The following is a 12,781-nucleotide window of genomic DNA, read 5'->3' as shown; positions in this document are numbered from 1 at the left end:
ACCACTTGTACAGCAATTCTGTAGATACACACAGGTAACAAGATCCAGGACTTTGAGGAGACATGGAAATGTGTTAACTATCCCCTCATTACCAGACTATATATAGAACCATTGCCAAGGATAGCTGTACACTATGTGTAACATTCAGGCCAATTTGAAACAGGAAGTTGTTGTTTACATCAATATAAGTGCCAAATAAGGAGAGCAGCAAATTAACTGTGAAAACTAAGGTACGACAGATGCAACCAAAACTACATGGGCAATAACCTTTGTTGTTAAGGAAATCTGTATATGGTATTGTTCTATAGAGATAAATAGCATAAATGATCAACTCATGCTAATTTAGCAATCATTATGATATATTTCAGGATTCAGGGAAAAATCCTACATTTTTCAGGTAAAACAATTATTGACCTCTAAAGAGATACCAAATTAAAAGGGTTCATAACACAGATGATATTAACCATTTACTAATCCATGCTGTTATTGACTATAACTAAAGCATAATTGCTCATGTTACTTACTCGTAATATAGCGAGTACGACTTTAGAGCGGCCAGATTGAACGGCCACAGTACTAATAGTCGTTGTGGAGGGCGAAAGCTCCGAAAGGTCCGTTATATCCGATAAACTGTCCGACATTTTGCTGGATGTCAGGACAGGGAAGCTAAAGTTGTTATCACACTTCGAAACATAAGTTCTTCAAAGTTCCAAAGTTCACTAGTATAATTAAAATTTTTTTCAATTTCACAATTTCTCCTCAATATCTTCGATGAATATGCATGCGATTTACACACACTTTCTCCTTGGCTCCTAACAAATCCTACGTTAGTTCTTCTCAACAGATCTAAGCTTGTACACTATACTATATACACTTCTCCGTGGTCCAGTCCATCTTGCTTGGGTACAGAGGGGAGACAGATGCCTGCAGATCCAGTAGCCGAAGCCACAAAAATGCCTTTCCGATTACCCTATCACATAACAAGGCACACTTCCTGTGTGGAGAGGAGGGAATTACACAGATAGTTAAATAGATCACACACCAATTTCAACCATTGTTTAAAGTCAAATTTCACACTAATTTCACTCCTAGTCACCCTTGCCTCCCTGTTGAGGGATGATTGGACTGAACCAGTCTCCCTTATTAGGAGCCTGCATATTGAGGACTACTACAAACACACTACCTGATAATGGTACACCATAGGGGGTTTATGGTACATGTACTGTACTGACTGGAAGGAAGAAAATCTGAGGGGGACAGGCTGGCTCCCTGGGGGTCCCTGGAATATGTACTGTACTGACTGGGGAAGAGGGGACCTGGGCGTGGGGGGTGGGGGGGGGGGGGGGGGGGGGGGGGGTTGAAGGAGAGATCCTGGGGTATATACTGAACTGACAGGGCTAGAGAGGGACCTGAGGGTTCTGAGGGATAAAGTCTGGCTCCCTGGGGTATTAATACTTGTACTGACATGGCTAGATGGGGACAGAGGGTTCTGAGGGATAAAGTCTGGCTGCCTGGGGTACACTAATGAGTGGCAGCATCCCTTATGATCTCTGTTTACAGATATTATCATACACGTGTGACCTGACTGACACTAGCTATACCTTCTAATGAAAAACATGTCATATGGTTGTTAAGGAACTGTTTATAATAGATAGGGATCCAATTGTTGGAACTCTGGCCTTGAATTAATTTGATAGTCAGTCAGAAATGTGTCAGTATTTTTCTTGGATTTTTTGTGAAAATCCATTTGACCAAATTGCGAATTTTTTACATGTAAATTATGTTAAAAATTTGCATGCTAATACTTGTCCAATGACTGTCATAATCACAAGTTTTATAATGCAGGAGAAATGCCAACTTTACATGATGGTACACACCAATTTTGACCCTTGACTGTCCTTTTTTCTTATCTACTTTGTGTAATATTTGCCATTTTATTTTTCTGTGTTTCTAAAGTTTTAATGTATTGACATAACTGGGAATATTTAATTCCTTCTGAGGAAAAATAAGGTTAAATGCATTGGGAATGAGGTAATTTTGCACATCCAGTTAAATTGGCAGGAAAACACTGTGGTACTCATAATTATAATATACAAACAAATCTTAAACCTACAATAATCAAAGGCTTTCATCAAAATAATTAACCGCAGTTTGCTAATTATACTTCAATTTGATAAAAAGCAGAAAATACACCACTCATCTTTGTAATTTTATTTCACATTGTTTTCGACCAATCCACAATGTAATGATGTTGAGGACAAACAGCTGAAAAAATTAATCAAACTTCTTTTTAAATAAATATAAAATACGTAAATGTATCTTTCAATAAAACAACAAAAACTTCAAAATTTAAAATCTTGGCATTAATTGACATGGTTTCAATAAAGACTTCAAAGACAGGTTTTACAATATCACCGAATTGAAATAACAAGTTAAGTTTTTTCATAATCAAATTATCTTTTCCGCGTCACGTTTTTGAATCCTCGTCTATTGAGTATGTAGTATGTGTATAGAATTATTTGATGCCAACACTTAGATAAGTACTTGTTGATGCGGATGTAATACTTCAGCACCTAAAGCAGGTTTTAAGTGGCCAACAAGACCAGCGAGGTTGAGCCATCATTGTTTAACAACTACAATACCAAAACTATCAAACTGAACCACACGTTAAGGTAAGATTTGTTTTTCAGAAATAAATGGGGATTTTTTTCTCTGTGGCTTCAACTTTATTTAAAAGGTTTCATTAGGCTGTATATCAAATACAATAGAACAAGCATACTGGGTATAGCTATATAAAAGGTTTCATTAGGCTGTATATCAAATACAATAGAACAAGCATACTGGGTATAGCTATATAAAAGGTTTCATTAGGCTGTATATCAAATACAATAGAACAAGCATACTAGGGTATAGCTATATAAAAGGTTTCATTAGGCTGTATATCAAATACAATAGAACAAGCATACTGGGTATAGCTATATAAAAGCAACACATGTCCCCTACCGACCTCTGCTAAAAATAGTAACAGTGACCTTGATCTTGACCCATAAACTCTGACACTCAAAATTGTCTTGGATATTATGGTCCTGTATCATTGTGTGAAGTTTTATCAAAATCTCTCAATGAAGCCACTGGAGCACTGACAAACTTAAGCATTATACTTACATATACTTACATACGTACGTACAAGACGGACAGAGAGAGGAAACCTATAGTCCCCTCAGTTCCACCGGTAGGGGATTAATAAGCATTTTTATATTGAAACAGACCTTGAAATTTGTGATAAAGGCTAAATTATAAATTGTCTAAATATGAAATGCAGTAAATTTAGATTTAAAATGCAGCTGCCTTCCAAAAGATTTTTTACAGTAACTTGTATATCAATCTTGCAACAATCCTAAGGGATAAAAATATAATTTCTGCTGACTCAAAGTATGGGATAGGTATTTAATCATAGCACCTGTTAGAAATATTACTGAGCTGGAGTAGATATCACTGTTGTTATCTGAGGTATGAGCTTATTTCCTTGCATGCTTATATATTGCCAGGAAGACAGGCCACCAGTCCCTAAGTTTTTGTGCTAAATTTTGATACAAGGTTATCTCCCTCTAGTTTGAAACTTAGAATCGGACATATCATAATGACCAATTTTAAAAACTTTATTTTATTTATAATTTTCATATTCCAGAGACAGGCACCTCAAATGAAGTATGCATATTTTCAAAATCATTTCAGAAGAATTTCCTAAATATCAGTAAAATTTTCATGATTTTGTAAGAATGGTAAAGATAACAGAACAAAGAATCTATTTAAAGAAAAATCAAATGACAACATGTCTTTAGCACTTTCACCACGCCTCGGTAATTCTTCAGGCTTGTATATCATCAAACCTCTTTTTATATTTTACTGGCTGTGAGCCATCAACATGATATGTCTACGAGGATGTTCTGGCATCAAGAGAAATGTTCTTTAATTATATCAGGCAGTATTTTCTTTCTTTATTAAATGCGCAGATTCTGATTCGAACTCTTCCATCAGGTGTACTGGAGGTACGAATATCAGCTACGTGTATATATACCGAACACACAACAATGCTGCATTGTCCATCTGGTTTATATTTGATATCAATGGGTTTGCACATATTTATTTCTATGATAAATCCTTGAAGTATTTCTCCTCAACTTGTACAATATGTAAACGTTACAGATTTCCAATTTTCCCAAGCTTCCTAATGCGTCTAAATTCATTATATAACTTATCTAATTGGCTTTTCTGTGTACTGTTATCATGATCAGTGTATTATTGGGATTGTAAATGAAACCCAGCTGATTCCACAGCTCCCCCTCACCAATCCTCCAGTATATATGGACCCCCACCCCCACCTGCCTGCTACAGCACAAATACATACCAGTATGTACAATATCCTATAGACCTATAGTTATATATCTGTACAACTGCCAAACTTATAGACATAAGATGCATATAAAACCATAAATCACCTACATATAATTAGTACAAATAGGTGTTTCTCAATTCAAATTCAATCTTCCCTTTGTTAATTAATTCTATTTTATTTGTTCTCTGATTGAATCCTAGCTACCCTAAGCTCTCAAATCTAACTTCACCAAATCCTAAATTTAAGGCTGCCTTTAAATGCTGTTGGGTTTGCCTTAATTTGAAGAGTTATTTAGATTATTTTCATATAACTACGTTTCAGACTAACTATGGTGGTGGGTTACAGATCGGAGTTGGTCATACTTTAAGACCCTCCTGTCAATGTTTTCTGCTGTACTTTTTAGACTAACCACAGAAGTCAGCTACACATCCAAGTTGAGTCTGGCCACCCAGATCCTCCATGTTGATAATTTCTGCTGTAATTTGTAGACTTCTTACAGTAATTGGCTGCAGATCTGAGATTAGTCTAGCCACGCAGACCCTTGCTGTCATTATTTCTGCTGTAATTTTTAGACTAATTACGGTAGTTAGCTGTAGATGTAAATCAGATTGGTACACAGACCTTCCCCATCATTATTTCTGCTGTAATTTGTAGACTAACTACGGTAGTCAGATCTGAGTTGAGTCTGCAACTACATACGGAACCTCCCAATCATTAATTCCTGTGTGATTCTTAGACTAATTACGATAGTCAGCTGAAGATCTGAGTTGAGTCTGGCCACACAGACCCTCTCTGTCATTATTTCTGCTGTAATACCGTAATTATCTGTAGATTTAAACTCACACCAGCCACACAAACCCTACCTTTCATTATTTCTGCTGTAATTTTTAGACTAATTACGGTAGTTAGCTGTAGATCTGAGTTGAGTCTGGCCACACATACCCTCTCTGTCATTGTTTCTGCTGTATTATTTAGACTAATTACGGTAGTTAGCTGTAGATCTGAGTTGAGTCTGGCCACACAGACCCTACCTTTCATTATTTCTGCTGTATTTTTTAGACTAATTATGGTAGTTAGCTGTAGATCTGAGTCTGCGGCCACACAGACCTTCCCTGTGTATTCCTGATGTATCTATAAGTTAGATAAACCTGCCAAACATGTCAGCTGTATCTCTGTCTCACATTCACTTCTATTTCTGTATCAGACAGTGCTTACGTAACTTTCAAATCCTATTTTTAATGAGAACAATTCTGACATGCAAACTTGCCAACCTTTCCAATTTGAGACCGAGATTTCCAATTTTTGACCCTAAATTATGACAAAAATTATCAGTAAAACTTCTTTCTTTATAATTTGAATATCAAATTAATATTAAAGAAAATGAATCTTTAAAATTTGTTAGTTTTCAGGTCTCAGGGGTTTGGAGGAGGCTTAGAAATATACTTTTTTCGGTTTGAAAATTTGAGCTTGCACAATCATACCCATGAAATTTCAATAATTTGAACTGATCTTTACAGTTTTTTTGTTGTTTTTTTTCATTTTTATTTTTACCAGAATTATTTTAACATATATCTTAAAACTATAGAATTGCACTTTGGGTGATTTTATCTAACAGAGTCGAGGAAGGACTTACAAATGATAAGCCTGATGTCCAAACCTCTTCATTTACCCTAGAAACTTGTGTAATTTATGCACTTTTTAGGTAGAAATGTTCCGTTGTAGCATACATGAGTTTTGAAAGTATCAAAACCAATACAGCATTATCTGTGATTTGTGTAATTGAAAACACTTTTACATCTGTAGACAATGTGACATGAATAGTCAGATGTTTAACTATGCCAACTCTTCAATTGGATTTCATTTGAAACAACATTTTGTTATAAAATCATCAAATAATTCCAATAGAATATCTTTAAGTTAGATATGATTGTCTCTCTTGCAACAGCAATAGTTCATTTTAATTCATGAAAAAAGGGGCACTACACATTCTGACCAATTTTGACCTCACCGCCTGTCAATGTGTATGGTTATATACACACAGTGGCTACCATGGAGTGGGGATATGTACATATCATGCCCCTTTGATTCGAGAAATAGAAAAAACTTTTGAACACAAATAATGTGGAAAGGATTCACAGGTTACCAGATCTGAGGACTAGACAGCTGACAAATTCCACAACAGAAAAGAGTTCGGATGTTGAAATTTACAGCAGGCTTAGCTAAGAATGGTGGCAATTTTTTTCCCTCTGCGGAATTTACATCAACAAGGATGCTGACAGCTATCGAACATCTACGCAGTATAAATATACTGTTGTTGCCACTTCTCTCTTTCTCCTCCCGTTGGTCTGCTCAGACTTACAGATTTACAGGGAACTAATGAATTATGAAATCATAAGCCTAAAACAGGAACCCATGATCATACCTGTCACATCTAGCTTGAAAATCAAATGCTGTCAATATATTCTTGTAATGTATTTAAGCTATTGATTTATTCTATTTATTCAACCTACAAGCTAACAAATAAATTGCCAACTTCACACTAAAAAAAATCCTATAGAAAGATCAAACTTTAACAAATAAAACAGGCTTCAACAGGCATATTTTTGTCACAAGAATTCTCTTTAATGCCAATCTTTCTATAGTCACAATAAGATAATGTTTTCTGGCTCAGAAAGTGGTCGAGAAATGTAAGATTTTGCCAGAATGTGAATGTGAGATGTTTGTGTAGGTGTGGTAACAGGACATAGCCAAGAATCGTCTACACATTATCTGTTCAATGTGTTACTGCTGAACCCAGGCTAATATCAGTCCACATCTCTTACTGGGACAATTCTATATACTGTACATATCTGACCAATCACAACATGCCCAACATGCAGTGCAGTGGTAGCCTATTTGTTAAGTTCATTAACAGGTATTACATCATATTTATTTATTTATATATTTAACAGGTTTTGCACATGCTATTACGGCCTTGCGGCCATTCAGCTGACGAGTTGGGCCTTACAGCCTTTCAGCTGACAGCCAAGTGATCGACAATTATAACATACCAGTAAAGGTTTAGCCAATCACAACAGGTCTACTATAAAGGTGCAGCCAGCCACTACAGCACTTATATACCTGTACATAGTTAGCCATTTATTTCTCTATTGATCTAATTGGTTTTACATCCGCTATATTACAGCTTTGCGACCTTTCAGCAGACAAACAAGTCATTTGATTACAACAAGGCCTTATATACCTGTACAGATGTAGCCAATCACAACTGGTCTGAGATACCTGTACAGATGTAGCCAATCACAACTGGTCTTATAATATCTGTACAGATGTAGCCAATCACAACTGGTCTGATATACCTGTACAGATGTAGCCAATCACAACTGGCCTGATATACCTGTACAGATGTAGCCAATCACAACTGGTCTGATATAGCTGTAAGATGTAGCCAATCACAACTGGTCAATCACAACTGGTCTGATATACCTGTACAGATGTAGCCAATTACAACTGGCCTTATATACCTGTACAGATGGAGCCAATCACAACTGGCCTAGCTGATACACCTGTACAGATGTAGCCAATTACAACTGGCCTTATATACCTGTACAGATGGAGCCAATCACAACTGGCCTAGCTGATACACCTGTACAGAGGTAGCCAATCACAACTGGCCTTACATATACCTCTACAGGGGTAGCCAATCAGAAAAGATCCACTGTATCTGAACAGGTGGAGCTAATCAAAACAGGTGTAATATACAGATGTAGCCAATCAAAGCAGATTTATTATACTTGCAGAAAAGAAGAAGAGCCATCCGATTTGCGAATGCAGTGAGATTTTCATAACAATTACACTGTTTCTTGTGGATTCAATGTGAGTGAGGCCACATGGTACATATCATGTATTTATATGTGATTGTGTTGTGTTAAAACATAATATGGTAAAAGATAAAAACCCACCTCTTCCAGGTCTTTATACAGACGGTCTCCTTGCCTAGTCCTGACCCCTGGACGGGCAGGCATTGTGGACTTTGACCGCTGGTGTAAGAGGTGCCGACTTCACTGGCACAGCATATGACCGGGAAACAACACTTTCTTGTGGAGCATTTGAAAGCTTCTGCATTTTTTCCTTCACTTCTTTTCTGCCCTGGTTTTGATTTGAAACTGGCCCTTCTGTAATGGAAGGGCCACTGCGGCTGTCTACCTCAGATGTCCATTGTCGGGGCCTGCGACGCATACTTTCTGCTTTCTGTGGGAGTTTTTCATTTGACCTCATCGACCCAGAGTTTGACCTTGGAAGCGTCTGACTTCGTTGGCTGGAGGTTCTCTGTGGAGGTTGTGGGACTGGAGGACGTCTTACCTGTTGCATCTCCTCCCAACCCTGATTCAGCTCCTGAACCTGCCGGTCCAGTTTACGTAATTTACCAACAATGCTTTCGCTCGCTCCTTGATCATCTATGGAAACCTGTTTGTTGTCACTGTAACATAATAAAAAAACATTTTATCAAAAATCTTTCCCAAATTATCGTCAAGTGAAGAAAATGTTTACATTAACCTTTTCATTGGTACTATTGTGTGTGAACTTTTCAAACCCAAGAAACGTACCTTTCCTTTTGACTAACTGTTAACTTAAAATTATACATACGGAGCTGTTCTTTCTTTCTTTTTTATTTTCAGAATTTAAATGGAGAAAGCATTGAAGTTTTGGGTCCAAAATCATGAGTCTCACCTTTAGATTGACAGGTATGAATCCTGCTTGAAGGAATTAAAAATAATAAAAAAAAAATCAATAAACAATACTGAAAATTTAATTTCTGAAAACTCCTGTCAAAGGACCCCAGGTAATTAAATGGTGATGGCTGTGGGTCTACCTATCAACGAGGATAATCAGTACGCTAAAAGAAAAATATCTCCAACCAAGGAAAATCTGTTTACAAGAACCTCCTAGAAAAAATTGTTAACTCAAACTATTTTTTCATTAATTAGTTCTAAAAATTAAATGCCATCTGAATAGCCCAGACCAAGATTTCTGTGTCAGTGCTATGTGTTGTGCTCCAGACCTACCCATCTACCAGGATGATCGGTAAGGAAAGTCGTTCCAATAGTGCTCGTCCCATGTGATTCGTATCATTATATTCAGACTCCATTTGTTCCTTGTTGGCCGTATGGTGCCTCATCACATCGTGCGCAGTTATCTCCCCTGCTAGTGCCTGAGATACAGGCACCATGAGTCGCTCCAACTGTTCAAAAAGCTGAAAAGATAAAGAATTGACCTCATAACAAAATCAGAATCTATCCGAAAATAAACCCCTGCCCCTTTCTGCATTTTTGCAGAATCAGCGATTTTAAAATTGTAAGCTGAATGTGGATCACAAATAAGACCTAAAACTTTAATATTAAACTTTTACAATGGAGGAGAGGGCTTATGTGAGGATATAAATAGCAATCAAATCAATGCTTTTTCTCTTACAACCTATTAGATTTTCAAAGCTACTTTTTCTGTATACTTTCAGCCAGTCAAATGTTTCATCATCAACTTTTAGGAATAAAACATCAATATCTAAAATATCATCTTAAAACAATGACTTCTATTTATCTATATTGGGATATTTTCAACTTCAATTTAGATTTACATACTAAATTTTGCGTAATGGTTTGATGTGAGAAACAGTCAAACTTCATTACCTCGAATACGCGGGATATCTCAAAGTTTTCTCATGGATCCATTGATTCCGAGATAACGAGGTTTGACTGTATATTATAGATGATCATTTATCTTGAGCTTCTCAATGATATAACAATATGTTAATGTTCAGTAGTCTAATTAAAGAATTCTGATACAGGAAAATAAACCAAGACATTTCTACCTTTATTAACAAAAGAGTGCGGGACATTAAGAAATCCTCTAATCGTTTTTGATTTTGTTTTTATTTCAGACTTATTCAATCGTCCAGTACAATATTTCCTAAGTCATGGGAGTCACACCCTGGGTTACCAACCCTTCAGCATTCAATACATGAATTGAATTTACTTCTGAATGTGTATACCTTTTCAGCCGATGACAGGAACATGGCTGCCACAGTCAGCCTATTGGCCCGCTCGTTTGTTCCCTCGGAGAACCGTTTCCATGCCTCATCCAGCTGTACTACGCGTTCCTCATTCGGTGCAAGGTCTATCCTCAAAGATCTCCGTAGGACAAAGGCTGCTTGCAACAGTTGTTTTCCATAGTCATATGTACCCTGTGTATACAAGTTCATAATGAGGACACCATTTATGTCAATTAAGCAAATTATACATCATTATCTTTATCATATAACTGACCTGGCCCCTGGTAGTTTTATCAATGTTCTTTAACTTAAGGAAATTCCTTAATTTGAAATTTTCGAAAAAAAACATTAAACAACATTTAAGGAAAAAGTCATTGCTAATGAGCTTTCTGTAGGATCAGTAATACTTTCCTAAGGAAAATGTTAAGGTGAGGAATTTCCTTATGATAAGGAATATTGATAAAACTGCCATGGACCCTGCTCTATCATGTAATATGACCACATCGTACACGCTATATATCACAAGACAAACAACTTGAAACAAATAATAACTCCACATGATAGAATAAATAAAATCTCTCAATACTAGAAAAAAACTTTGATTCAAAATTTCCCTGTCCTATTCAAAATTTTCTGTCCTATTCAAAATTTCTCTGCCCTATAGGGAAATTTGAGAGTTTTCATTAATTTGAGTTTTGAGAAAGAGAATCTTACACTCTTGTTTATGTTATACATGTTACTGTATAGTACGAATATTTGTGGAAGATTTTACTTCGCTGCATTCGTGTTTATTTAATAGAGCACTAACATAAATACCCAGTGAATATTAAAATATACAAACAAAAAAACAAAAATTTTACAAGACATAATTGTCCAACTGGGATAACTGCGATATATTAAACACGTAACAAATTCTGACCATAAAGAAAAATTTTGAAGCCTCTGACTCCACAATAACTATAAAGAATGTACAAACCTCGGCAGTAGATTCAAATTTCTTGTGTTCCTCCTGAAGGATTTCAGCCTCTTGCGGTGTGTGGCCCATACTGGTGTGAGTATACAACATCACCTCACATAGCTCTCGGATCCACGCAATCGCCTATGAGTACGACAGAATTGATTATAGTCTTAATACATGACCTCATTGACCTTTGGTAACATGTAGTTGTTTACGATATTTTTTTTTTTTAAATATTTATCATACAGAATCATGATTTGTGATACAAAATGTTAAAGTCAAGCGAAGAGATACAAAGACAAACACTTAATACTAAAATAAAATCTACATTTTCTTGAAAAGAATGAAAACTAGAAAAGTATTTTTCTTTAAAAAAAATTTAAAAATGTTATCAGCTTAATTCATTCTGCAAAAAGATTTTTCAGTTTTTGTAAGAATAAAACAACAGAAAAAAAGATATTACAATTTGATTGAAAAAATCATTCAGGTGTAATATGAAAATTTACCTGGTCAGCATCACGCTCACATGTGCGTAGTTGCAGAAGTTGTTGTAGTTTGAGTTTTCGTACATCTGCCAGGTCGTCACATCGCATCTTTCTCTCCTGAAGATCTTCAAGACACTTGTTGATGTGTTTTATCTGTGTGTCGTAGTCAGGTGAAATATCTTTCCCAGACGCGTTTTTGATTGGTCGAGACATTTCGTCCAAAAGGCTCTGTCCGTCCGCTAGAGATTGTGTTGCTGCCAAATCTTAAGGTAAGGTAAACCACACATGTTAATGCTTAACCATATTTTTAGATAGCTTTTCTAACTGAAAACCTTTTTAAGCATAATTCCTATCTTTAAAAGTTATTTAAATCAATGAAATTGTTTTTAAGATCAAAATAAAATTTTGCGGAAATTTACTTATTTTCATTTTTTTGAAGCACTGATGTTATAGACAGGCAACACTGTTGAAAATATTGCCTTAATGCAGAAAATTCAAATAATTACCGATGCTATCACACTTTTCATTGAGTTCTGCGAGGGCCTTTTCCGCTGTATCCACATCAACCACATCTGTTTCTGTACACAGAAGCTCCAAAAGATTGTCCAGTTTCTGGGAAAACTGTTCCAACAAAGTTACACATTTTTCAACAAATTGTCCAGTTTCTGGGGAAACTGTTCCCAATGTAACACATTTTTCTACATCTTCTTCAAATATGAAATACAGGTAAGGATAATTTGTACTTCCATTTTCAAGATTTTATGCAAAACACTCATCATGAATCCTCCAGTTGAACTCTCAACCTCTCTGAGATTCTGAAATCTGCCTAGAGGTGATATTCACATTGCATGACCTTGAACCTATAAATGTAAGCCAATCAACCTTGACCTTGACCT

At 36.1% G+C, this 12,781-nt stretch overlaps 1 protein-coding gene across 1 annotated transcript in view; it reads right to left on the bottom strand.

Annotated features, from left to right (window-relative positions):
• LOC117317403 (titin-like) overlaps nucleotides 1-12,781 on the bottom strand; it is a 197,260-nt gene that overhangs the window by 158,563 nt on the left and 25,916 nt on the right. Inside the window, 7 exon segments of the mRNA XM_033872214.1 lie at nucleotides 525-701; nucleotides 8,393-8,873; nucleotides 9,460-9,647; nucleotides 10,443-10,634; nucleotides 11,419-11,541; nucleotides 11,907-12,148; nucleotides 12,392-12,506. Coding sequence (XP_033728105.1) covers nucleotides 525-701; nucleotides 8,393-8,873; nucleotides 9,460-9,647; nucleotides 10,443-10,634; nucleotides 11,419-11,541; nucleotides 11,907-12,148; nucleotides 12,392-12,506 — 1,518 coding nt within the window.

Source organism: Pecten maximus, chromosome 19 (assembly GCF_902652985.1).
Source record: "Pecten maximus chromosome 19, xPecMax1.1, whole genome shotgun sequence".
Taxonomy (NCBI): domain Eukaryota; kingdom Metazoa; phylum Mollusca; class Bivalvia; order Pectinida; family Pectinidae; genus Pecten; species Pecten maximus.
The sequence above is the reverse complement of the archived record's forward strand: the minus strand, read 5'-3'. Positions and strand labels throughout refer to the sequence as shown.